The sequence below is a fragment of the Vitis vinifera genome, chromosome 8 (genome assembly GCF_030704535.1).
Source record: "Vitis vinifera cultivar Pinot Noir 40024 chromosome 8, ASM3070453v1".
Taxonomy (NCBI): Eukaryota; Viridiplantae; Streptophyta; class Magnoliopsida; order Vitales; family Vitaceae; genus Vitis; species Vitis vinifera.
This window is the reverse complement of record NC_081812.1, coordinates 19,607,521-19,634,683: the sequence shown is the minus strand read 5'-3', so window position 1 is coordinate 19,634,683 and position 27,163 is coordinate 19,607,521. Positions and strand designations below refer to the sequence as shown.

Here is a 27,163-nt window from a genome sequence, read left to right as displayed (position 1 = left end):
CCAAGCATGTTGGGAACATACATTTTGGTAAGAAGAAATGAAAATTATTGATATTTAAGAGCCCAAGTTACCGAGCAATCTGAGAAGAGACTATAGTTAAATAATCATATTATATGATGCTTTTGCCGAAGGGGGCCCTGGTGATGCGTTGTTGCATATTTTTCTACTTTGGGACTTTTCTGAAGCTGTAAAACTCTCTTAGTGAGTCTAGATGAGTGGCGGACATTGGGAAAGAAAAACTCAAAGACGGTCCACAACTGATATACGAATCTTTCTGTGTCCGGAGTTGGCATCATGTAATGTTACACAAGAAAAAAGCTGGTTGAAATGGACATGATGATGGATGCTTTTTGGACTGAATTTTGCGATATGGTCCACAAAAACTGATGTGATGTATATTTTGAGATTCTAAAGAACACTGAACATGTAATATATGCTACAGAGTGAGCAACGACACTCTCCCTGTCTCAATAATGCCAATATCACAAGTAAATGCGTTTGTCTCGTATTTTTTTAGCACAGATACTGTATTTGACAATGGGTGTTGACAACTTGGAGTGATGAGGAACTGCTCCATTGCACTCCCGGTGGGTGGAAAGATGATACCTGTGAGTCTGTGCTGCCAAAGGAGTGGGACAATAGCATTAAAACACAACCCTCTTGGAGGGAGACATCGTTGTCATGACAATCAACAGAGCCAAGGGGTAGCATAGGACTGAAGAAGAATTTCGGCAGATGGTTCTCTCTGCAAGTTTCCCCCATTTACGAGCATTCTATATCAAACATTGCACCAAAACATTGGAGCAACTGTAGTAAGAAAGGTGTTAGCGGTAGTTACTTACCAGTTATCACTTTGTTACTTGAGCCTCGATTAAAGAAACAACTCCGAGCTCTTCTTTTAGATTCCAGCAAGGTACTGTTTTGTACTGATCCTTAGGCCCAAAAGCAGTCTTACCATAGCTTTGGTCACAAACTACAGCTCTTCCTTTGGAATTTGTGGAGGTCCCTCCTCTTCTTTGGAAAACTCTTTTCTAACTTTTGAAATAAAATAAAGCACTTTATCAGAACCATCTATCAAATTATCAAACTAAGTCCCAATCTTGATTTTGTTTCTATTATAACTGTGAATGGTTATAATTTTAATTTGTAGTCATTTCAATACCAATTCGAAAAATTAAAATTGGGTGCAGACAATGAAAGTAACATCATCTATGAATTATTTTATACAAAACCTTCAACTTTTGTATGCTTTGTTTGTTAATTAGAAGTGAAGATAAGTGTGGTTGGATGCAGATAAAGAAATATGAATGGGGCAACAGCCAAAAAAAAGACCATCAATCAATTCAAAGCGGTGGGTAAATTAGGAGAGGAGTGTAGCGGTCGGACATTCCATAGAAAAATGTAGAGTAGGAGACAAAACAAACGGAAGGAATGGAAGACATCGGAAAAAATCGTGGGAATATCACAGCGTCGATGATGCCGAGGGGATGGCCCACTTCTTTCTTCCTTTCTCTTGTCGAATTATAGATTTATAAGGCGATTTATTTTGAACACGTAATGACCTCTTTATGTACGCTGGAGATGAACATACACACTGGTTTAAAATTTTAAATGGGGCCGGCTGGTTCCGCATATGCGCTTGAGTGCATCGTTCGTGTATACTCGCTCGTTGTCATACACATGAATGAGACGCCAAAGAAAAGGAAAAGCAGTGTGCGAAAATAAAACAACAACCTACAATAATGACCAGCTAGCTAACTCTCTCCCTCCCCTTCCCTCTGCTTTGGTTCTGTCACTCGATTCTTTCATCATCCGTTTCTCCCACTAAGTAGGCGATGAGTTTGTGATAATGGTGGTTGTTTTCTGAATTTGTAAGAGTTTGGAGAGAGAAAGGGAATTAAAAACAAAATGTTCAGGTTGCATAGGAACAAGGCGGCTAAATCAGGGGAGAGGGTTGATTTCAAATTCTCAAACTTTCAGGCTACTCAGGTACGCTCCCTGTTTGGTGGAAAAGGAAGGAAAATGAGTGAGAATATAAGCCCTTTTCAAGCATTTTACCTTCTTTCCTCTTCTTCCTTCTTTGATGGAATTAAACATAGGCTCTGCTTCCTTGTAATGCACTTTCTCGTTCAAAAACATTGATAATTTTCATGAAAATGTTGCAATGCCTTACGGAAACTTCACCATTAACGATTTCCCAAAATGTTGCTCGAACTGCTATAAATTTTGAATTCCGTACTATGCAAGACCGAGAAACTATCTTTTATTTCATATGCCGGATTTGTTCATGAGAGGTTGATCTAAGTATTAAATAATGGCATGTTTTCTACTATGATTGTGAAATTTTTCATAGTCTTCTGAGATTCTTAAAGAGGTTGAATACTTAAAACTATCATCTACTGCTGAATGGCGGAATTGTTTCAAACCAAGTGATAGACTGAGGATTTATTTCCATCAGATTAATGATATTGTATAGCTAACCCCATTTGGTTCAAAGAAAGGCTTTGGCTGAATTGAGTATCTAGGATACGTGGTGAATTGTCACTCCTTTTGCTAACTACTAGTATTTTGTGGTAACAGGTGCCAAAAGGGTGGGACAAACTTTTTGTGTCTATTGTCTCCGTCGAAACAGGTAAATCAATTGCAAAGTCGAGCAAAGCATCAGCACGGAATGGAAATTGTCAATGGACAGAAACCCTGTCAGAATCAATTTGGATTTCCCAAGAGGATAACTCGAAGGATCTGGAGGAGTTTCTCTTCAAGTTTGTTGTTGCCATGGTATTATTGTTGTTACCACCCATCGACTCTATGTTCTAACCATGCATTTCTTTGACAAATTGTCCTTGTAATGGGAGACAACGCTTGAGGGGTCTTAGTATTGTCAACTCTGTACAATGTGCACATCCTCTCGTTGCTGATTATCGCTACTTAAATAACAGATTGGCAATTATGATTATTGTTGTTTTATTCTCTATGGACCAGGAAATGATTTTTTTTTTTCTTATATTCTTTTTGTTCATTACCTTTGCTTTCTTTAAATGGACTGTTATAATTCCAAGTGACTTTCTTATTATAGGGATCAGCTAGAACTGGGATCCTTGGAGAGGCTACCATCAATATGGCAAGCTACATGAGTTCAAGTGCCTCTGTTTCAGTTTCATTGCCTTTGAAGAAGTGCAATCATGGGACAATTTTACAAGTGAGTCATACACTCATGCTGGTGATGTTTCCATTATTACAAAATTTAAAGATCAGGGATTTACTTATGAAGATTTGATTGCAGTCAACTAGAAATTGAGAGTGGTTTGTTTGAGAATGAATTGAGTAGCAGGATCAAGGATTTTCTGTCTGTGATTTCCAAGATGTTGAATGGACAGGAGATGTAGAAGCTAGTTTAATCCAATGAGTCAAATTTTATTTCAGAGAATTTTCTCCTTGTTCTATATGTATATGCATGCACACATATACATATATCTTTGTTTCTATGGAAGATTATATTTGAGTTATTTGAGCTTCCTTGACTGCATTTTAAATGGAAGATAAATGGTCTGTCATTAAGTGAGGAGTATGATTTTTGCGAGGAGCTTTTCCACTCAAAAGGGAAAAAATGTGGAAGATAGTCTCTCTTAAAGCGGTTAATAGTTAAATATTTATTAGTTTGGCATGTGATGTCTTAGTTGTTTTTTCAATCACTAATCTACAATTCTTCATAACAGAAAGTGTGAGTCATATTTTCATGTCAATGACGAATACTCTACCATGCATTCCCCAAAACACCACGTAAAAGTCACTGTGGGGGAGAGTGGATGATTCCTAATTCCCACAAAACACGATGGGAGATTGATGCCCAAAGGATATAGGAGATATAGATACAAATGGAAATAAGAATATTTCCAAGGAAGGTGCATCTAAAAATGTCCCAAATGTCTATGACAAAACTTATATCAAAACCTTCAAACCACTAGGGTCTTAACAAGACCTTTGTTCACCACTCTCTGTGGTCACATCTACTCTATGACTGCTCTTAATCTGTGCTGCATTCACATACCCTTCTCCTCTTGTGAAGGTAACGTGAAATGTAGGCAATGTGGTGGGATATTTCACTAACCTTCTGTGATCTAGCAACAGTAAAAACAATGCTTTGCTTTGTTTTGTTAGCAGTTGCCAGTCATTAGAATTGAGACAATGGTTCATAATTTTTCCAATTTTTTTTTTTTAAATCTAGAAAGTTATTCTCCTGATCAACCAGAAAATTTTGAAATTCATTATGTAAGAAGTCCATTCTTGACTTGGAGAGAAGTTGAAGAGGAAAAGGAGGAGAACCCTTCGAATCCACAAAGCAAAGTGAAAGGAAATTCACAAGTAGTACTAAGCAAATTTCTAGTTCTATTTAAAGTAAGTTAAAAGCAGTTACTGATGGTGTAACTAATAGAGAAATAGAGTTATTGAACTGACAATGTGAAGTTCAAGCCTATAGCTAGTTAGCAGTCATTACTATTCTCCATCTCTCAGATGGTTTTTTCACTTTGTAGTTATGGCCTTGTATTTTAGCATTAGCTTGTTTGGTAGTGCACTGCCACTACTAAAAAGCCATCTGATCTGCCATTCTGGCTCTAACTCTGTTTTTCTTGTCTGTCTAATTTGTAGGTAAAAATTCATTGCTTAACACCAAGGATAAAACAAAGGTTTGTTCTTGATGCTGAAGCTTCTTTATTCTTTGTTTGAATTTCCACTATTTCGTTTCATTTGGAAGCTTTGCTGCATGTTTTCTAGGGATGAGGAATCCAAAGACACAAATTCCCATGAAGAGGATCCAAAGGTGGATAATCATGATACAGATATAAAGTTGGATGGGTCTGATAATGCTGCAAAGAATGGAGGATCATCCTCTAGTAAAGACTTGGAACCTACCTCACATCCTGGAGAACTTGGGAGTAGGGTGTGACACTTTTTCTCTCATCATTGGTTGTATAACTCTCTTCTGTTGTACTTAAACATGGTGGATTTCCCATCTTTTGTTATGCTCATGCTCATTGCAAGAACATGTCAGTTGTGCATAATTTTTCTTGCCTGATATGATTTTAGAAGATAACATTATGTGTCCAATGTCATTAGAATTGTCTGAACCACTGCTTTAGTCATAAAAAAAATTAGAGCCATGTAATCTACAAACTTGAAAATCTATATCTTGGTCAATATCTAATAAGCTGAACCAAGACCGATTGTCTCACTTTCCTAAAAAATTACTTTATGGCTAAATCACATTAACAATTACTAGGAATTTTATAAGGTTAATCACATTTTACTTTGTGGAATAGTGCTGCAAACTTTGAATGATGATCTCTCATTTTGTGAAATATTTGATAGATTTTGTATGCTGTTTGTTGTGATATCCTCCTCTGCTGTGTTTTCTATTTCTATGCATGTACTTCTCAGCCCATTTGCTCCCCTTGGTGCATTGTTATGTTAGCTTCAATATTCAAATAAAAATATACTGCATAACATAACAGATACAACATGTCCTTGAGCGTCAACACATCATAACTATAGAATAATGCAGAAAGTAAAAAATTTAGAACAGGCGCCACTATAAAAATGTTGATACACCTTCTTGTACACATTTTTCAAGAAAATAAAGGTGGAATCTCTTGTAAGCCTCTAAACTGGTCTCAGGAACTTATGGAGATTGGAATTTGAAGAAACCACACTACTACACGCATTTCAGCTGTTCCTTGAGAGCTGGAACCGGAGACAGCTTGAATCCAACTCCTAAAATAGTGAATAGAACCACAATTGGAATTCCTAGGTAGTTATATATTTGTATTATGTTAATAGGGAGGAGTGCCCTACACATTTTATCTTCCTATAGCTCTCTACAGTTTCATTCCATCCTATTTGGTCAAAACTTGTGCTGTGTTTTGAATGAACTCTTCATTGAAACATGGACTTCTTTCAGCACTGAACATACCCTACAACAAAAGGATTAAGGAAAAACTAATGTGTGGGTTCATTAAAATCTTTTCTTTCAATCTCCAAATTGATCCTATTAATCTTGGTTGGAGAACAAGCATTCTTGCCTCATTTAGGGAATTTAACTGTAATCTTTGCCCCAAGTTATTAAACTGGCTCATGATGCAGAAAAAAGATATAAATATATAAATTTCCTATAAATGTTTGAGTACAAGCCATGAAATCATATTCATATATACTCCCAGTAATGGGGGGCTCTGTATATGGATTTATTAATTTTCTGCTGTGGTGTGCATATGGTGTATGCAAAAGAGGCCATTACTTAATTACTTTAATCATTCTTTGTTGTTACTATGCAATTGACATAACATCCTCACTTCCCTGCAGGAAACAAGTTTCTCGACATCAGGTTCCAATCACAGCTTTGACTCTGCTGGGGGATTTGTAGTAAGGGGAAGTTTCTCCTCTGCAAACAACATGAATGGTGATGGGAACAAACCCACTGGAAGAGATGACTCAACCAGCTCCCAAACTAGTGCATCTCACGACAAATATACCTTTGAAGATCCTCCTCAATCAATTCATTCATTATTTAATTCAAGGGTAATGGGTTCAGGAAATCTTTCTCAGAATCCTCCGCCAGACATAGCTCTAAGTGCTTCAAATGTTATTGCCTCATCATCCTTGACAAATGGTGGTTCTTCTAAAAACCTTCTGGAAGCTGCAGAAGATACAATAGAAGAGCTTCGTGCAGAAGCAAAAATGTGGGAAAGAAATTCGCAGAAGCTAATGCTTGATTTGGAAATCCTGAGGAAGGAGTTCTCTGATCAGTCAAAAAACCAGGCAACTTTGGATATGGAGCTTTCAGCAGCATACTCAGAACGTGATGCCTTGAAGAAAGAAATTGATCAACTGAAAATATTGTTAGAGGAATCAAAGATGAAACAAGCCATGGGGGAGTCCACATTTCAAGATGAAGGAGCAACCCATATTCAAAAGGAACTAGAGGATGAGATAAAATTTCAGAAAGAATCCAATGCAAATCTTGCTCTGCAGTTGAGGAGAAGTCAAGAGTCAAACATTGAGCTTGTTTCTGTCCTTCAGGAACTGGAATTGACGATAGAAAAGCAGAAAATTGAGCTAGAGGATCTTGCAGCTTTACGGTTGAAACTCAATGATGCAGATAGCTCCATCCATGAGAGTTTAGCAGAAAACAAGGATGTAGCACTCCAGCTGCAACAATTGCAGGATTCGGAGAAAAATTTACAAGTTAAGGTGGGATTTCTGGAACAAGCCTTGGAAGACAAAAACCATGAGTTAGAGAATGAACGGAGTTTGAGTAATCAGGCTATTTTGGATGTTGAGACAGGATACAAATCCAAATTATCTGCTAAAGAAGAAGAAATCGTCGACTTGGAAGCAAGATTATCTGAGTCTATCAAAGGAACAAATTCAGAGCAAATGGTTGCCAATAATGGAGGTGATGAAAGTCTGATCAAAGAAATTGAAGCCTTGAAAGTAAAGTTGGAGGAGCTAGAGAGAGATTGCAATGAGCTCACAGATGAAAATCTGGAACTCTTATTCAAGCTTAAGGAATCAAAAAGCAAATCCATGGGAGGAAGCGCATCCTTTGATTTTTCATCCACTGAGGTTCCGGCTAAATCCTATTCCAGTTCTGAGTCAGAAGTGAGTGAACTTAAGCTCCAAATATGCCATCTGGAACAAGAGCTGGAGAAGAAAGTGCATGGGGAGGATCAGCTTGCTGCCTTTGGAACATCAACTATTTTTTCTGAAGTATTTAAACAGCTTCAGATGGCTCTGTCTCAAATAAAGAAACCATGGTATGGTGTATCTTCTAATGTGAATGAAGAATGTGGCTGCGATATTGATAACTTAGTTGATTTGAAGAGTGTAGATGTGATTGCTCAGAGAGACCATGTGGAATCTATCTTGAACTGTTTAGTTGAACTGAACAGATTATTGGAAGCAAGGATAATTGAATGTGAAGAAGTTCGCAAACATGATGAAGCTGAGATCAGGGATGGGAGCAGAACAATTATAGAGGCCCAAAAGAAGCTGGAAGACTACATTGTAAAGGAAAATAATCTTTTTCGATCGATTCATGAAATTGAGAGTTCAAAGATGGAACTGGAAGTTAAAGTTACAGATCTGGATAAGGAACTGACAGAAAGAAAGTCTGAGATAATAAAGCTTGAAGCTTGTCTGCTATCAAAGGAAGAGGAAATTGGTCTCCTTAGACAGTCCCAAAGGGAATCAGAAAGTCAGGTTTCTGAGCTTCAAAAAGAAAAAACTCAGCTGGAGGAAAACATTGAAATTGTGGTGAGAGAAAGTAATATTACCTCCAAATGCTTGGATGATTTGCGAAATGATTTAATGGTGCTTAGCAGCAGTGTGGATTCCCATGTTTCTGCCAACAGGATCCTTCGGAGGAAAATGTCAGAGCTAGAGAATGGAAAGCGTGAACTAGAGCTCCATATATCCGAGTTAGAACTAGAGAATGTTCAGTTATCAGAACGCACATCAGGCTTGGAAGCTCAACTAAGGTATTTGACCGATGAGAGAGCATCCTGCCAGCTGGAACTAGAGAATTCTAAATCTGTAGCCTCGAGTTTCCAAGATGAGATCAGAAGACTGGCAATTGAGATGGAGACACAAAAGGTGGTTATAGAACAAAAACTACAGGACATGCAAACTAAATGGTCAGAAGCTCAAGAAGAGTGTGACTACCTGAAAAGAGCAAACCCTAAATTAAAGGCCACTGCTGAGAGGCTCATTGAAGAGTGCAGCTCTCTTCAGAAGTCCAACGGAGAGTTGAGAAAGCAAAAACTGGAGTTGCATGAGGGCTCTACTCTATTGGAGGCCAAATTGAGGGAATCACAGAAAAGATTTGCCAATTGCTCCAAAAGAGTAGAAGTTTTAGAAGAAAATCTTTCTTCAATGCTTGAAGATATGGCTTCAAAAGAGAAAATCTTCACTTCAGAATTAGATATTCTACTTCAAGAAAACAGGAAACAGAAGGAGAAACTTATTCTGGGGGAAAGCTTATTCAATCAGAGGTACTCGGAGAAGACAGCAGAAGTTGAGAAGCTTCAGAAAGAGGTAGAACACCTAAACAATCAAATTTCTGCAACCCATGATGAAAGAGAGAGAATAACATCCAATTCTGTTTATGAAGCATCCAGCTTACATGCAGATAAAGCTAAACTTGAATCTGAGCTTCAAGAAGTTCAGTCTAAAGTTAAATTGATTGAGAATGAGCTCTATATTGTCCAACTGGAATCTGAAGAAAAGGTACAAGGCTTGACGAGTGACCTTTCTATTTCCAAACAAAATCATTCAATGCTGATGGCTGACCACAAAAAAAATTTGAAGTTGCTGGAAAATTATAGATCAAGTGAAGAGAAACTTAAGACCACTTTGAGTGATCTTGAACTAAAGCTTACAGTTTCTGAATATGAGCGCCAACAACTCCTGGAAGAAACTGCTAGTTTGAAGGTTCAGTTGCAGAAATTAGCACCTCTTCAGGATGAAGTTTTGGCTCTAAAGGCTGAGTTTGATGCAGCTAAATTTGAAAGGGGAAAAATGGAAGCTTCATTGCATTTAATATCTGCAGATAACGAAGAACTCAAGGCAGAGAAGATTTCATTCATTGAGAAGATTTCTAGCTTGGAAACGTCCACATCTGAATTAGAGGACTGCAAACTAAATCGAGTTGTATTAGAAGAAAAGATTTTGCGCATGGAGGGTGATTTAACTGCAAGAGAGGCATTCTGTGCTCAGGATGCTGAGCTGAAGAATGAGCTCAGCCGGATTAGGAGAGAAGTCAGGCAATTTCAGCGAAAAGTAGAACAACTTGAGGAGGAGAAGAATGAATGCCTGAAGAGAGCCGAAGCCCTTGAAGAGGAACTGAAATTGATGAAGGAAGAGAAACAAGGTCGGAGCGAGTCCAGCAGTAAAAAATTTACTGGTCTCTCCAATGCCAAGGTGAATCATATGACCTCAAAGGTTAGTGTCATTCTTCCTTGGAAACATAAAAACTTTAAATTAAAATTTATCTTTAATAGCATGTTGAGTTGATTTAGATATTGATAGACTTTAATTCTAATCTTGGATTTATTGGGCAGAATGAAACAGCAAAGAGCACCAATCAACATCGTGATAATAGAAGGAAGCAATCCACGAAGACTGGTCAAGTACGAGAACTTTTGAAAGATCAACAGAATACCTACAGCACCCAACATCAACAAGAGGTTAGACATCTAAATTGTCTACTTTATTTTGCCTCCAGAGCTAACATAGACCCTCCAACCTTGTAACATCTTTACCAAAGGCACATGTACTCTTGAATCCTGCTTGACATTATTTGATTATAAATTAATCCTCTCAACATAGGCGAGTTCTTCTTACTCTTTGAAGCTTCTTCTGCCCTTCTTCTTTTCTTTCTTTTCTTTTTTTTTTATTCATTTCAGGGTGATGAAAAGAATGGCTTGCAAGATAAAAATTCTCATGCTGTTGGAGTTGATCCTGTTTCAAAGGTGCAGTTGCTCGAGAATGAACTTGCTGAGGCATTGGAGGCCAATAAAAAGTATAAAGTTCAGCTTAAAAGGTGGGTATAAGTGGAACATATTCTGGCTATGGATATATCATTGATAAAACTAACCTTCACTTAACAGCAACAAAGTTATCTTCAAGAGGCAATATCCAAATTTAGTATGCCATTAGATCTCTTATTATTAATTCTGAACATTTTAGCAGGACACATAAATGGTTTCCAAAAGAGGCAATATCCAAATCTAGTATTTCTCATTTTTGGCCTATAGATGATAATCAAAACATGTCAACAATTTAAAAAAAAAAAAAAAATTATACTTCATATCCTTATAATAGTCCCAATCTAGAGATATCAGCTTATTTAATTTTTTTCTAGATTATATGATCAGAGGCTTGGAGGAGTTTAATCGTGGTCAGTACAGAATTAACTTAAAAAAATAAAAAATAAAAAACTAAAGAGGATGAAATAGAGAAAATCCCAAAGAAATTTGAAGAGTTCCAAATAGGATATCAAGGCATTTTTTGGGTAATTAGCACATAAAGTTTTCTAATTTGATCTTTAAGAATTAAATAAAAGAAGAATAATGCTTATGAAACAACTTTTGTTATGATAGAAAAGGATTATTTTTTTCTTTTCCAAACATCCTAAACCAAGTCCTTGAATTACATCTAGGCTTATATCTTGTGGTTTTTGGCTGCTCCTGTGGTTGTTAGTTTGTTTTTGGTTGGTTATGTCTTGTATGATTGACAGCCAGCTAAGCTGTCATCCAGTAATGATCTTTGAGACAGAACCTGTCCTATTCTGATTCCTTCCTTTATCACTTAAATTGGGAAATAATGGTTCACTTTGATCCATCTCCTGCTTCAAGAACTTAAATCTGGGGTTTCTTTGTAGAACTCTTGCCACTCCATTGTTTTTCTATATTGCATCTTATCCCCAGATGGGAGTTGTTTGTGTTTAAATGATGGGGTTAGGGATGCAGAGGACTAACTGATTGCAAAGGTCATTACGTGGGACAATAACTATAAACCCCCCATCCCAACTGTTAAAGAACCCAACTGAAAGATTACATGACCATATTGTGAAGATCATATGTAGTGATCATTTTTCTATGTTAAGATCTAATTGGGAGGAAGCAACATATAAATATATATGGAAGGCTCTAAAGGAACCAACAGTGTGACCATCAAGATACTGAATTGAAGGTAGTGAAGAAAGATGTGAAAGTCTACGAGATTATGAATGCAGAAATCTAGATAGTGAAAAATTAAGGACCATACTGGTTTCTCTTAATATGACAGTGGAGCATCTGGGCTTGAATCAGCTGAGGTTTATGTTGCTTCTCAGTTGACTTATTGGTAAAAGCTAAAATAAAATACAGAGGAACAGAAAATTAACTGAGAAGTTGTTAATCAACTTTGATAGGTTTTCACTGGGATCATAGAAAAAAAAAACAATATTGATATACCTAAATAAGCAAATAAAAACTTCAGAGATCTTTCATCATATTAAGGTAGCAAATGCCATACAACATGAACTATTCCAATGTGAATGATAAATCAATTGTCACAGCTCTATGTCAGGCCAGTGTTCATTGTTTTAACAAAATCCTGGATTACTTTTCAGGTTGTCTGATGGGCGAAAAGGTCCTGCAGATTCTTCAAGGAAATCAACAGCTGATGGTGAAGTAGTACCAAAAGAAAGATATGAACGCACAAAATCATCCTTAGAGTCAGAGTTAAGAGACATTCGTGAACGCTACTTCCACATGAGCCTCAAATATGCAGAGGTTGAAGCTCAGCGTGAGGAACTTGTGATGAAGCTCAAGGTCACCAAGAATGGAAAGAGGTGGTTCTCATGAATCCTTTCCCTTTTATCTTCTCCAAATCCCAGGTGCAGCTTTTTTGGTGAATCTTTTTTGTTGTATCACAATTTTCATTTTGCACTCATATTCATCACAGATTCACAATAGGGTTTGCGATTTGTGTAATGTAGTATTAGCCAAAGGAAACTACTTTGTAAATAAAATAACAATTATATATATAAGGTGCATAACATGAACATGTGCCATATCAAACTATCAATGTTAGACGACACGAGAATAATGTGGGCAAAAATGTTAAGGGACTTCACATAATTTGATTTTTATGTGACCTTTTCCATTGTTCAGGCTTGTGTATGTTAGATAGTGTTTACCAGAAAGCTAATAGAAACTAACTGTAGAACTACTACAAGAATGTCTATGGATGAAATTCCGGGCACCCATGCAAACCAGGCGATAAGTTAATTTCATTTGCTGGTGTCATGATCAAAGGTCTAGACACACTTCTAGACCATTCCAATGGCCTGAACACTGTCCACAGTCATGGTTCTGCAAAGATAGGTAGAGCTGGTTGATCTTAGAGAAAAGCCATTCAATATTTTGTTTTAGTGGTAATGCATAAAGCAGCTCATTTCTGTTGTGGTCCAAAGTGTTGTATATGTTGGAAGGCAAATTCTCAGTAAAGCAATATGGCTTGAGGAAAGTGGTGGTTGTCGCATCAAGTAATATTCTTCCAGTAGTTCCAGGATCCGCATATGCCACCAACCTCAAAATTTTGGCTCGTGCTATTTATATATTGACCAAGGGTCAGTTGTGCTCGTCATCTTTTCTGATATTCATCCATTAAATCTGTCTAGCTTGCTTGCGTAGCCCAGCTGCCCAGGTATATATATATATATATATATATTTTTTTTTTTTTCCTTTTTACTCCTTAGCTGTATCTAGCAACTTTTGGCTAAATGGAGGATTACATGATCATCAAGGAGCAACTGCACCTTCAGAAAAGCATTACGCAATCAAAAGAGAGTATCGAACAAAATGATACTGCTTGTGTCACCAAGAAAATAAAATCTCACTCGGTCAAGGGAAATTAAGTTAAAGAAGCCTGGAGAAAAGGCTTAACCAACTTTAAATAAGAGGCTATGTGTTTCTTGGGAAATGTTTTCCTGTAGGTGACACAAAGAGCGCTTTTTATATACGTGACTTGGCACAACATCAGAATCTGGTCACATCAAAATTTGGTCCAACTGCTTGACTCGCTGTTGTAGTATGTGGCTCATATTTGAGCGAAAAACATATGGAGAGAAAGGGGCAAATGCTAGAGCGAAACGGAATGACGACATTTGTCATTCAGACTTGTATTTTTATTGTTGTGGGTGAATGATAGGTTGGGGGATTTGGGGAGCAACGCCTCTCATAGTATGATTTAGGGGTATTTTTGGAATTTCATTTTTAAAGATTAGTATACCTAATTTGATAAGTAGTGAAAATAATCCTTTCTGTTTCTGTGAATGTAGACAATTTATCGAACCATGTTAAATCTACATGTTCTTTCTTTTTCGTTTTCCTTAATTTTTCATCATAAATCGTTGCACGAATTTCAACACTTGCCCATCACTAAACAAGTTCCAATGACAAAAATGGCTTCAATATGTAATTCCCAACCCACAAGTTATAGGTTTACTGAGCCCAGAGCATTTTAAAAAAAGAGGGGGGGGGGGGGATTTTGCCACCTGGCATGCCAAGTCATCTACTAGTATGGTGGAATGCATGATACCTGATTGGATAAACAAATGATGAAATGAGTATAGAGTGTAGGGCAAGAAAAGAAAATGAAGGGAAAAAGAATGGAAGGGGGAGCTGTCATGAGATGTGGAGCCAGTGGAGGGCACAATGGCATATCCCTTGGAAGATGCTAACTTTCAGTCCCATTTCACTCACCCTACTTTCTTTTTGCCTCCTTTAACCAAAAGTGACCACACACTACTACTTAAGTCACCTCATCCTTTTATTGCTCCCATGACCAAGAAATCCTTATAACAACACACCAGGCCTCCCCGATCAACCCTCTCCGTACCATCATGTGACCCTGAGCTTCATCTTCTCTCCACGGAGCCACCCCCCACCAATGCCTCCAAGCAACCAGGTGGGGGGTGGTCACATCCACTCCTATCCATGGTGGCCGCAGTCTTTCTTAGGTGTGCATATCCTTCCCCACGCTCGTTGATTCACGACAGTGGGAGAAATGGGGACTACTCGGACTGAATCGCCTTCTGAAGGGCGGTTTCTCGTGTAGGGCAACTTCGATCCTTTGGCATTTTCGCTTCCTCCAAATCTCTCTCTTCGCTTCTATGTGAAGTGGGCTAAGTCTGTTGGAGGAAACCTTCACAAGGGCGAGTCAGATTATGTTGGTTTCTTTTCTTTCTTTTCTTCTATTATAATTATAATTAAGCATGAAAAATCATGAGTGCCTCGCCAGCTGATCATAAATGCACGTAGGCCTCTGGCCAAAGTTTATAATTGCAGACTTGCAGTCTGGTTGTATGGGTAATGCTTGGGTTACAGTTCTAATAGTTGGGTAAATCTTGAATCTTTTTCATGCCCAAATTAGATGAAGATTATCATGGGTCAAACCCAATTTTAGTAGTGTCTTTCCTGTGCATTTATATTATTTATATTACTGGATTGATCTTGGTCTAATATCTCTAGCGTACAACAAATAATCAACCAATACAAAAAGAAACGGTAAAATAATTGGAGATCATAGCCAATCAAAGTCAAGACTCTGCTGAATGGTTGTATTCATATTATTAAATAGCATTAAAAATTATTTAAACATAAAGCAGCCAGGTCCAAACTTCAAAGTGAAGTTTATGAAGGGATGTACGATCATCGTCTTAGTGGGCATCTGGGGTTATAGTTCTAATTAATCACTAAATTAGTAACTTATGTAATTTTTTCATCCATTTTTCATATTGTTTGTATAGACTGGCAACTTTTGGAGATCATCCATCAAATTTCCAATATGAAGCAGAGAGCCAGAACAACAGAATTCTAATGCCGGTGACTTCACCCAGTCCAAACATAATAATTGAAATCCACGTGGAGCCATTTATATATTTATTTATTATTTTGTTAAAAAGAAAAAAAAAGTCGAAAAACAGAGTGTCATAGTAAGTAATTTTAAATTTTTCATATTTTAAACTCCCCTTTCCACTCTATTTTTCAAATTAAATTTAATCTAATATAGGATGTTTATGCCAAAAAAAAAAGCATTGAAAAAAAAGATATTATTTGCTTGGTTGTTATTTCATCTAATAAATTTTACTGGTTTTTTATAAATTTGTTTAATTATAAAAAGAATAAAATAATAAATATCCTAAAATTAAAAAAAATAAATAATATTTTTTAAATTATAAAAATGATTTTAGGTGTGATTTTTTTTAAAAATAAAAAATAAAAAATAATACGAACTTTTTTATATTAAGTATTTACCTATCCTATATCTTTTAAAATTTGAAATAATAATTTTTTAAATAATTTTAAATCATTATCTTTTTAAAAAAAAATTAAAGAAGTGATCCCTGAAAAGATTATTTCACTCGCTCATGGAAGCATGTCTTCGATTTTTTAAAATAGAAAAAAAAATTATTATTTCACTCGGTCTTTTTTAAACTGGACATTTCATAGTTAATAATAATATATAATTTTCCTGATTATGTTACCCGCCAAACTAACCGATATTCAAAAAAAAGAAAAAAAGGAACGTTTAAATATCCATAGTCTTGTGCTAGTGATACCCGTTGCCAGGCCCTTTTTGGCTACTGATGACAAAAAAAATGGACCCACCTCTTCCCGATTAGTATAAGGAAAACGGTTAAAAGAAAACCGTTAAAAAGACCGTTATGTATTGTCTGATCTTAACTAATTTTTCATACGAACGGGACGGATTAAAAAAAATAATAATTAATAATATTTTTTGGAAAAAAAAGAAGCTATTTTATAAATAAAATAATTTTGCATGAAGTTAGTTAAAAGACGTTATAAATACCGTTTTAATTTCTTGTGCGGATATGATATAAAAAATTAATAAAATAATGAACGTGAAAGTCTGAAAGACGACATTAGAGGTTTGAATCAACTGTAAATTGTTTTCAAATTATATAAAAAAATATATTAATTATAATTATTTTATAACACGTAAAAAGAAAAAGAGAAGAAAATTGACAATCCCATTTTTTTAGGCGATATGAAATGGAATAATTTTATTTTTTTTCATCGATTTTTGTAATTTCATGGTTTATATATTTAAGGATCCGCCGCATTGCCCTTTCATATATCTTTTCGTTGATTCGCTGGTTGCTTGGGCCCCTCGATTTCACCCTTGACTACGTTTCTTTCCAATCTCCAAAACCCTAGTCACCATCTCTCACAAACATTGTTCCAGTCCCACATTCTCAATCCAAAATCCCATCACTGGACCCGATTTTTCAACGACTCCTTCCTCAATTTTCTACTTATTCTGGTAACTCGAGGGGTTAGGGTTTCGAATCGATCGATTGGGTTTGTCTAATCGAAAATCTGTGGCCCGATTAGTGTTTCTGTTCTGCGCCGTTTTGGATATCGCAGTTTTGTTGTCTCTGGGTTCTGGAAAGGTATGAAACGCGAGTTAGCTTTTGCATTGGAGGTTCATTCCCAATGCGGTTTAATCGGTCGGACTCGGTCGACGAAGGCTCAGACTCAGAATGAAACTATTAACTGCAATGGGGTTGCTTGGAATGAGAGTAATAAGAAGCTGAAGACCTTGAATGATGAGTTGGAGGGGAATGATTCTAGTGATCGGATTCGCGAGACCAAGAATCGATGGGATGGGGTCATCCAGTATTCGAGAAATAAGAGACTGAAGCGTTTGGAAGAGTCCAAGAATGATGAGAGAAGAACCATTGCGGAGGAGCCAAAAGATGATGAAAGCACTACCGATGAGGAGCAGAAAACTGATGAGAATGACCCTGTTGTCGTGGAGAAACCTACGGGCGGCTATTTGGTGGGGCCCATTTGTGAAGAGGAGCCGAAGAGCCAATCCCAGAAAGCTTCAATCAAGGACGAATCAAATGATGGTAGTCTGAAGTTGCAAACTGCAGGACTGATCGATGAGAGCAAGGAGATAGATATTGCGATGGAGGAGAAACTTCCAAAGCGGTTTACAAGATCAGCATTAAAATCGAAGGAGGACACTGTGGAGAGTTTGGAATCAGACTATAATTTTTGCAATTCTGTTGCCATAGGAGTTGACGAGAAGACAAATGGTGCGGTAAGATCATTAACAAGTCCAAAGAAGTTAGGACTGAAAATGTCAAAAAAGATTGCCTTGAACAAGGTTCCCTTGACAATAAGGGATCTTCTCGAGACTGGCATGCTGGAGGGATACCCTGTAACTTACGATGGTAGAAAGAAGGTAGATTCATACCTAATGGTGTTTATTTAACTATGTTAATTTGTTTTATTTCTTTATCAGCTGCTTTACATGAAAATAACAATTTGTTTTCATGCTTGGGGCTAAATCGTGATGTTTGAATTGTAGGGCTATAGGCTTCAGGGAACTATCAAAGGCAATGGGATCTTGTGCTCATGTTCTTTGTGCAAGGGAAGCAGAGTGAGTAGTTTCATTACTCCATAGTCAGCATGCAGAGTAGTTCAGTGACTTGAGTGAATGACTTTATTTATTATTTTCCTTATATAAATGTAGGTTGTTTTGCCTTCCCAATTCGAGCTCCATGCTTGCAAATCATACAGACATGCAGCAAAGTACATTTACCTTGACAATGGTAAAAACCTTCATGATGTGTTGCATGTATGCAAGGATGCTCCTTTGGAAACATTGGAAGCAACTATTCAAAGTGCCATTGGTTCATTTCCAGTAAAACGTGAGTTTTCTCACTAAATTCAGGTCAATTAGGCTGTTAAGCTGTGGAGGAGTGAGTTGGATGATTTTGTAATTATTTTTCTTGACGGTTCTTGGTGTTCAATGATTCTCAGGATCTTTACCTGCAGATGAAGCTGCAAAAATGGATCCACTAGGCAATTCATGCATTAAGAGAAACAACTCACCAGCTACTTCAATTCATAGGACCAGTGAAAGAGCTAGGTAACTGTTTAAGACTTTCTTGTTTCAAATTTTTGCTTCTTATCTTTCATTCTTATTTATGCTTTGAAATTTCTGGTGTTTGTTAAGAATGGGTGATGATCTTCTTTGATTTTGCTTAAAATTGTTTGCTTAGGTACATAGTAGAAAGCTATAGGTCTATATATATATACTCTTGTGGGAAAATTTGTTGACTAGAAAATGATGTACTCTTGTGCACTTTATGCTTTTTAATACTATCTCATATATATATATATATATATATATATATATGGCTCATTGTGGGAAAGTGAAGTTGATCAAGGCTTCCCTTTCATGGGCCCTGAACTTTTTGAGAATCATTTATTTCTCAAATTTATATTATTTCATCAAAGAGTTATCTTATTACTTTTTGGGGCGCTGACCACAATTTACCTTTTTCCCATTAAAACCTTGGCTTAAATATCTTGAAGAAAGAATAAAGGAGAAATGAATGAAGATGGGTGGTGAATCTTACTTGAAAGAAAGAAGTTGATCAAGGCTTCCCTTTCTTGGGCCCTGAACTTTTTGAATCATTTATTTCTCAAATTTTTATTATTTCATTAAGGAGTTATCTTTTTACCTTTTTGGGACATTGACCACAATTTTACCTTTTTGGGACATTGACCACAATTTACCTTTTTTCCATAAAAACCTTGGCTTAAATTTCTTGAAGAAAGAATAAAGGAGAAATGAATGGAATGGAAGATGAATGGTGAATTACACTTGAAACAAAAACTCTACTGGAGGAAGTAAGTGCGGGGAAAGATGAATTCCAGTAGCTGTAAAACTTGAATGGAGGGAGACTGTGGCTTGGGTATTGGATTTATGCAGTGTGGTTTGCAGTCATTCTCCAAGTAAACTAGATTAGTAGTTTTTTTATTGAAAATTTTGGTCAACCAATATATTGTAGTTTATTGCTCAAGTTATATCACTTGATTGAACAACACCAGTTTTTAAGCTTAAAATTTTGATTCATTGCATTCTTAAATGTTTTTAAAACCGTTTACCTGTTAAATCTAATATGTGTTGCTTGCATGCATATATGTCAACTTTTCGATTGCATCATGTGTCATGTTCCCTTTCTCTGTATCTTGAATAGTTTTTAAATATATTGTGGAGCTTTTTCCTAAAGAAGGCTTAACAACTATATGATACTTTTCAAATATAGTCAAACTTAGCCTATCTTGATCAATTTAAATTTAATTATTATTTATGATATGGTTAACACAAAGTTACAAACCACCATCTTCAATAGAATTTGTACACCAATGTTCTTTTCCTTTTGTTATATGCTTCCATCTGGGTTATTTTTCAGGTTGTTGAAACCAATTCCAGTTACAAAGTCCTCTGGAAGTGCATTGTACAACTCCTCAGAAAATAAGAGTCTGGGGAAGATAACAAAAAAGTTGGTATCTATCTGTATTATTTAGTATAATAGATTTCTTGCTTAAGTTCTCTAAGTTTTTGCTTTTAGCCTAACTTTTATTTGTCATTGGATGACTTCTTTCTCAAGAGATCAGAGGTTGCACAGATTAGTTTTTGAGGAAGGCGGGTTACCTGATGGAACTGAAGTTGCCTACTATGCAGGCGGAAAGGTTGTTGAGATAAAAAGAAGAATTGCTATATTTGTTTAAACTATTTTTATGATCTGAAGTAATTGCTTCTTCTTTACAGAAATTGCTGGATGGTTATAAAAAAGGCTTTGGAATATTTTGTTGGTGCTGCCACTGTGAGGTACATCTTTTACTGCTAGAACTGCTGCTTATATTGTTTACATATATCTTGATATTTTTGCATTTAACAAGCAGGTCAGTGCCTCACAGTTTGAAGCTCATGCAGGTTGGGCCTCACGTAAAAAACCGTGAGTTCTGTTGAAGGATTTTACAGTTCTCTAACTTGGTTTGTTAGTCTTTTGTAATTTCTTAACATTATCCTTTTTTTTTCATAGCTATTCATACATTTACACATCAAATGGAGTGTCACTACATGAATTGGCAATTTCTCTATCAAAAGGCCGTAAATATTCTGCTAGGGATAATGACGACCTCTGCAGTATTTGTGGAGATGGTGGCAATCTTTTGCTTTGTGATGGATGCCCTAGGGCCTTTCACAGAGGTGAGACTCGGATTCCTATTATATTTGAGATATCAGTTGTATTTACTTGCATGTTTTTCACTGGTTTGATAGACCCATCAGTGGAGCCTTTGTACTTAACTTGAATGCTAAGCAGCTGCTTGCTTCAGAAGAGAGAGAAATGGAACTATTTGTGACGTTGTTGCATTAATATGTGAGGTGTGAATTGACTCCCTAACACTAGAAGAATACAGTATAAACGCCTTTTTCTCTTCTTTTTTACTGTTTATAAGTAGAAGTAAAAGGACTAGTTACCTTTTTTTTTTTCTGGATTTGACGTCCCCTGGAACATACCTTGTTTTTGTAAGATATTATATATGTCCATTTTGATTATTCTTCTACTCTTCCTTCCCTCCCTTTTCTCTCTTTCTCTGTTTATTCTTTCTTTCCTTTTGTCATTCTTTTTTAAGTGTAGGACTTTCTGATTCTAGTCAATTATAGTGCGTGTTGGACTGTGGACGTTTGCCAACCTAGGCGTCCCCAAAATAGTGTTGTCAAAAGCATGCCTAGATGCAAGGTGCAGTGGTGGCAGGGAAGGCACCTCCTGTTGCATCAGGAAAGTTGCCATGTACAGTACAAAGTGCAGGCCTTTGTGTGAGGTCCAAGGCACATGATAGGCATGCCTGATCCAGTGTTTTGTTTTGGTCTTTTTGAAAAAAGCATCATTCAGTTTTAAATTTTACTAAGGTGTTTCATTGTCTCATAGCATGATTGCTGTATCTTATTTATAAGAAACCCACATAGAGAAGTGTGTTCCTCCTAACTCATTCTCAACTCTCTTCAAAAGAAAGAAACCCCAATTTTTTTCTTATCACACTCTCCTTTTCCCCTTGCCCTCTTCCTCCTCTTCCTCCCCTATTCAGCACCTGTTTGGCCATTGCCATGGGCACAGGCAAAACCAGACTTAAAATCCAAGGGAGGGGCAGGGGGTTGGCAAGCAGCCATGCCCCCCTCTCACCCCCACTTCAATCCACCACTATCTGTGGGTTCTATTTGGCAAGTTGATCAGCCATTCCTGTATAAATTTTTGCCATTCTCTAACATTAGTTAATGCAATTTTTTTTATTCTCTTAAACTGCTCACTGGATTATCTATAATGGGACCTTCTTAATTAATTGCCTTGCATGCAAAATGAAACCTTGCTGCTGGAATTCTGGATACCTGTTCTTCTGTTTCATTTTGTCCAAAACTGTTTTTTGTTTATGCTGTTTCCAAAGCCTATTCTGCCTCTTTTGATTTTCACATATTTGGCCCTTTTTGGTAATAATGTTTTGATTTTAAAAAATAAAATGTAAAGTGCAATTGTGTAATGTAAAGAATAAATATGTAAATGATTAATCCTCTATGGTACGTTAATGTTTTGTGCTTGAGTTTGAATATTTATTATTAATGATATATAACAAATATTAGTATGTTTAAGTTCTAGATCATTGCATTAGTGTATTAATCTATTGCAATATTAATTATTTATGGGTACACATTTGCAACTTCTATATGACTGCAGTGGTACTCTGGTTTGCACTTAAATGATGCTTTGGCACACTTTCTGTCCTGCACCTCATTCTAGAACTCCAAGAGATCTTTGCATCTTTAATATGCCTTAAACCTTTGATAAATGTGCAACAACTCACATATTATAATCGGATGCTATTATTTGGACTATGAAATATCCTAGGTGGCCTAATTTTTTCTAAAAGGCCTAATTCAATTGGCTTGGCCTCATTTGCATATAGAAATGCATCTCTTTTACCCATTTTGTGATTTGAGAGCTTCAAATGATGCTCTTCTCACATAACTGACTTATGAATAGATTATAGAATATTTTTTTCAATATTGGGATGAGATAAGCACAGTTACAAAAAAAAGCCTATAAAAAAAAGAAAAAAAAAGGCATAGTTACAAAAAGGATAATAAATGAAATAAAGACAATCAAACGAGAAAAAGCCTCCACCCCCCACCCCACCCAAAACAACTAGGGTAGGGAAAAATGAACCTGAAATTTTGTATTCTCAAATTTGACCTAAAAAATAACTGGCTTAAGAATTATGCTTTCCCTAGCAAATGAGCTGCTGAGCTGTCCAAAAGATCAGTTTTATACCAGACTGGCAAACCTCGCCTCCTAGGTTCCGCTTGGTTATTTTTATGTGGGTCGTGCCCTGTCTTTATTCTTTTCTTCTATTTTTCTAAGTTCCAATCTGTTTTACATATGGTCCTCATATTGTTTATTTCACATGCAATCATTCAAACAGAAGAGTTTTGATATTCTGTCTGCCTAAAAACTAAAGTTCCTTTCTCTTTTGCCTAATCTCTCACATGTCTGTCATGTGTGGATCTATGATTTGTCGTATCTAATGAAGTTTCTCCCTATAATAACACACATTCACAAGCATTATCGTCTATTCTCCATTGTTTTCCTTACAAAAATTAACTTCAATTGAGTTATGTGATATCCTACATTGGATCCTAGAGTATAGGTTTCCTATATCTTCATTATCTATGAATACTTTTAGCTAGCTCTCATTATTGGTTCTACAATTGTGATCTACCAGAGTTAATTTTAATATGCATTTTTCTTGGAAAATGCAGTATGTGCATCTCTACCAAGCATTCCCCAAGATGACTGGTACTGTCGATATTGCCAGAACATGTTCCAACGAGAAAAGTTTGTGGAGCATAACGCCAATGCTGTAGCAGCTGGCAGGGTTTCAGGAGTGGATCCCATAGAACAAATAACCAAGCGATGCATTCGTATTGTTAACCCAGAAGCTGAAGTTAGTGCATGCGTGTTATGCAGGTGCTGGTTGTTTAGAAAAACTTATTTGAGCTTGTGGCTTTTGTCATCATCTTTGTTATGCTTTATAGTGATTGTTATATTACTGTTTTTTGCTGCCATTAAATTTTTGTCTTCATTTATTCCAATTCCTTCGGGTTTTTCTTGGATTTAAGTTTTTCTGAAGTTTGTTAATATGCAGAGGTTATGACTTCAGTAAGTCAGGATTTGGTCCACGCACGATTATACTGTGTGACCAGGTACTATCTCTCTCTCTCTCTCTCTCTCTCTCTCTCTCTCTATATATATATATATATATATATATATATACATGCATGGTACCACCCTTTACTATGTATGTATATTACCATGCATGTATATATATATATATATTTCTGGTTGCCTATAAAAAAAAATGTATCTGTGTATCTATATATGTATATTGAGCTCTAAAGCGCTTTGGAAGTGGATTTATGAATAGTGTTGCTTATTCTTAACTAGTACCTTTTTCTCTTCCAATTTATTCCAGTGTGAAAAGGAGTTTCATATTGGCTGTTTGAGGGACCATAAGATGCAAGATTTAAAGGTGTGCACGCAAATGATCTTTATCTTATTTTATGTGTAGATTGCTTTGCGTGAAGAATCCCTCCTTTCCAAGTCTAGATGCAATTCTTTTTTTATTTGGATAAAATTGTGATAAACTTGCATGGCAGGAATTACCCAGTGGGAAATGGTTTTGTTGCTTGGAATGCATAAGGATCCATTCCGCTTTGCAGAAGCTGCATGTTCGTGGAGAGGAGAAGCTTCCAGACTCTCTGCTGAATGTTATAAAGGAGAAGCATGAGAGGAAAGGTTTAGAAAGCATTGCTGATTATAATGTAAGATGGAGGCTCCTTAGTGGCAAACTTGCTTCTCCTGAAACTAGGGTGTTGCTCTCTGAGGCCGTTGCTATCTTCCATGTAAGTACCGTTCTTGATGTATCTAGATAATCATTTATTTAATGGTTGCTTTTTTGCCTGTAGCATAGTCCATGGCAATCACACTTCCGTTAACTACTGTAAGCAGGAATTTTTATTATTCTTGGTTGCTGGATCTAGATATACAGTTCTTCAGTTTCAATTTATTTATTTGGAAATGATAGTGGTTCCACAATTGATGTGATTTTAGTTTAAAACCCTCTCAGCTTTAGTGAATTGGGCAAAAAAGCTAATGATTTCAATGATAATGACTAATTTTGCTAGTCTTTTGGGTTGTTTTTCTTTTGATATACTTTGTGGGCCAAAATGACGTTGTATAACTTATTTGGTACCTTTGTATTAAATTTATCTTGCCTGAAAAATTGTGTGCTACCACTCACCCAATTGGTGCTATAGGCCTCCATTTTTTATGGTATCGGCATTCATGCAGGTAGAAACAAACTGCCTGGGCCTACATTTTGAAGTAAATGTTTGGCAAATGTGAAGTGACGCTTATTTATGTCTTCATAATATTTCATTTCACTAGTGGTTTTTAAAAGGACATTCTTCAATACTTGGTGGATACATAAAAGCAACTTCCATCATTGAATTAAACTAAATTTCTGCTAATTTTGTGTTAGGATCGCTTTGACCCAATAATAGATTCAGTGACTGGACGTGACCTTATTCCAGCCATGGTTTATGGGTAAGCACAATATCTTTCCCGATTTATTAATGTGTGGTTAAGTTTTTTTCTGGTATATATTTTGCCATCATTTGTCATTTTGTTACAAGTGAATTTGTAAATGTCTCACTTTCTCAGAAGGAATGTAAGGGGTCAGGATTTCAGTGGATTGTATTGTGCAGTCATAACAGTCAAGTAAGAATCTGAAATTATATATGCCTAATCTGGTCATTGTTTCACCAGGAGGTTATTTATAACTGTCTCTTTGATATGCAGTTCACATGTTGTTTCGGCTGGAATCCTTCGAGTGTTCGGACAGGAAGTGGCAGAGCTCCCTCTGGTTGCAACTAGTGTTGATAACCAAGGCAGGGTGAGTTCAAAAATGAGTAGCTTAGCTGATAGCTGCTTCAATAACCTACATCTCGTTTTCCTTCAATGACCTGTGGAGTTCTATATACCTCCAAATTATCTCTTTCCATCAGAAGTCCATTTGGAGTTTTGTATAATACCATAATTCAATTTCATAAGGTTCTCTCTACAGTATTAGAAAATCCTTTTTTGGGAACTATTTGGTGCCAGTAATTATTGAGAGTTGAAGAATTAGTCATGATTAGATTATGGTCTGAGTATGAGAAACCTGGGGTAAGGACAATATTCATTAGGGGGAAAGCAGGAGAAATAAAACAGTTATTCTCATTACAATAGTTTCAGGACTTTTTTATTCTAATGATTTATTGCTTTCCATCAATATAATAGTGACCATGAATGTTGCGGTAAATTAAGGTTACCTCCAAAAGTTGCATGTGATTTGGTTCTTTTTCCTGGTTCATAGAATATTATTAAACACGGGTTTTATTTCTGATAATTGTTTTCTGTCCTTCACCGCCTATTGCAATCTTGCTGTGATTTTATAACTGGTTTCATGCATCTTGGATATCTTTGTAGGGCTACTTTCAGATATTGTTCTCCTGCATTGAAAAACTTCTGGCCTTTTTAAATGTGCGGAGCTTTGTGCTTCCGGCTGCTGAAGAAGCAGAGTGTATATGGACTAAGAAATTTGGCTTTAAGAAGATAACGCCAGACCAGGTCTGCCTTCTTGCTTTTTCATGTGCTTATTGTTTTGCTTGTGCATTTTTAATTGCCATAGACATTGAATTAATTCTTGTATTCCTTGTCATGCAGCTTAGCGAGTACAGGAAAAGCTTCTATCAGATGATAAGCTTTCAAGGGACATGTATGCTAGAAAAGGGGGTTCCTGAGTGGCGGAGGATTATCCATCAAAAATGAAAATATCAAAGTTGGTTATGGTGTTAATACAGAGCCTTAGTTAGACTTTAAAAAGAAGAGCCATGGTTATGGCAGCAGCATAATTTTTGATGAAAGACGAGAAATAAGATTCAGCAAAGTATTATGAACTCCATAATGCTTTTCCTTGTTAGAGAGATGTCAGACGAGATGATGGTCTTTAGTTTTTGGAAGATCACAGGGATTTTGGTTTTGTGAAGGAGCGAGGGCTTTTTTGATTGTGAATGATTTTGGTCTTTTTGGATTTTTGTATAAAGTATTAAATATTCAATGTCAGCAATTTGGGCCTTTAGCTATTTCCTCTCATATCTAACCATTTTTCCCCTTGAAAATGGCATTCAATCTGAATATATATAATATATATATAGTATATGATATGCTTGGTATGCATTAAATAGAAGCAAAAACTATAAGGGCAAGTACTGAAGTAAAATAAATAGTTAAAATTAATAGGCTTTGGAGAACAAGTGTTTAACAATCAGCACATAACGATCTATTGTGGTTTGAACTGATCCAAATGGTAGTGCAAGTATAAATAAGGAGCGGAAAATAAAATTTCACTTATAAGTGAAATTTTGATTCATCTTTAAAAGAGGTATTTTGATTCTCTGGCATACAAGTTGTTTTTAAAATAACTTAAATTTATTTGGATAAGTTGTTTTTAAAAATGTTTTTCTGTTTTGATTTTTAAAAAAAATTGTAAATTCAATTCATATAATATAAACTAAATTGAATTTAAGTTTTAATAAAAAAAATACAAATAATTTTCTAATTACCAATAAATTA

General features: G+C 36.1%; 1 protein-coding gene across 1 annotated transcript; it reads left to right on the top strand.

Annotated features, from left to right (window-relative positions):
* Nucleotides 1-1,413: 1,413 nt before the first annotated feature.
* On the top strand, nucleotides 1,414-26,673 carry LOC100248757 (uncharacterized). The gene is made up of 27 exons (XM_059739372.1): nucleotides 1,414-1,989; nucleotides 2,581-2,778; nucleotides 3,077-3,199; nucleotides 4,648-4,685; nucleotides 4,774-4,939; nucleotides 6,358-9,996; nucleotides 10,116-10,241; nucleotides 10,461-10,597; nucleotides 12,170-12,401; nucleotides 16,942-17,820; nucleotides 17,947-18,018; nucleotides 18,112-18,289; nucleotides 18,402-18,510; nucleotides 19,844-19,933; nucleotides 20,042-20,123; nucleotides 20,203-20,262; nucleotides 20,337-20,389; nucleotides 20,477-20,643; nucleotides 23,248-23,455; nucleotides 23,634-23,691; nucleotides 23,961-24,017; nucleotides 24,145-24,390; nucleotides 25,029-25,093; nucleotides 25,211-25,267; nucleotides 25,349-25,442; nucleotides 26,018-26,158; nucleotides 26,255-26,673. The coding sequence occupies exons 1-27, from the start codon at nucleotides 1,909-1,911 to the stop codon at nucleotides 26,357-26,359; spliced, it is 7,461 nt and encodes a 2,486-aa protein (XP_059595355.1). The 5' UTR covers nucleotides 1,414-1,908; the 3' UTR covers nucleotides 26,360-26,673.
* Nucleotides 26,674-27,163: the final 490 nt, after the last annotated feature.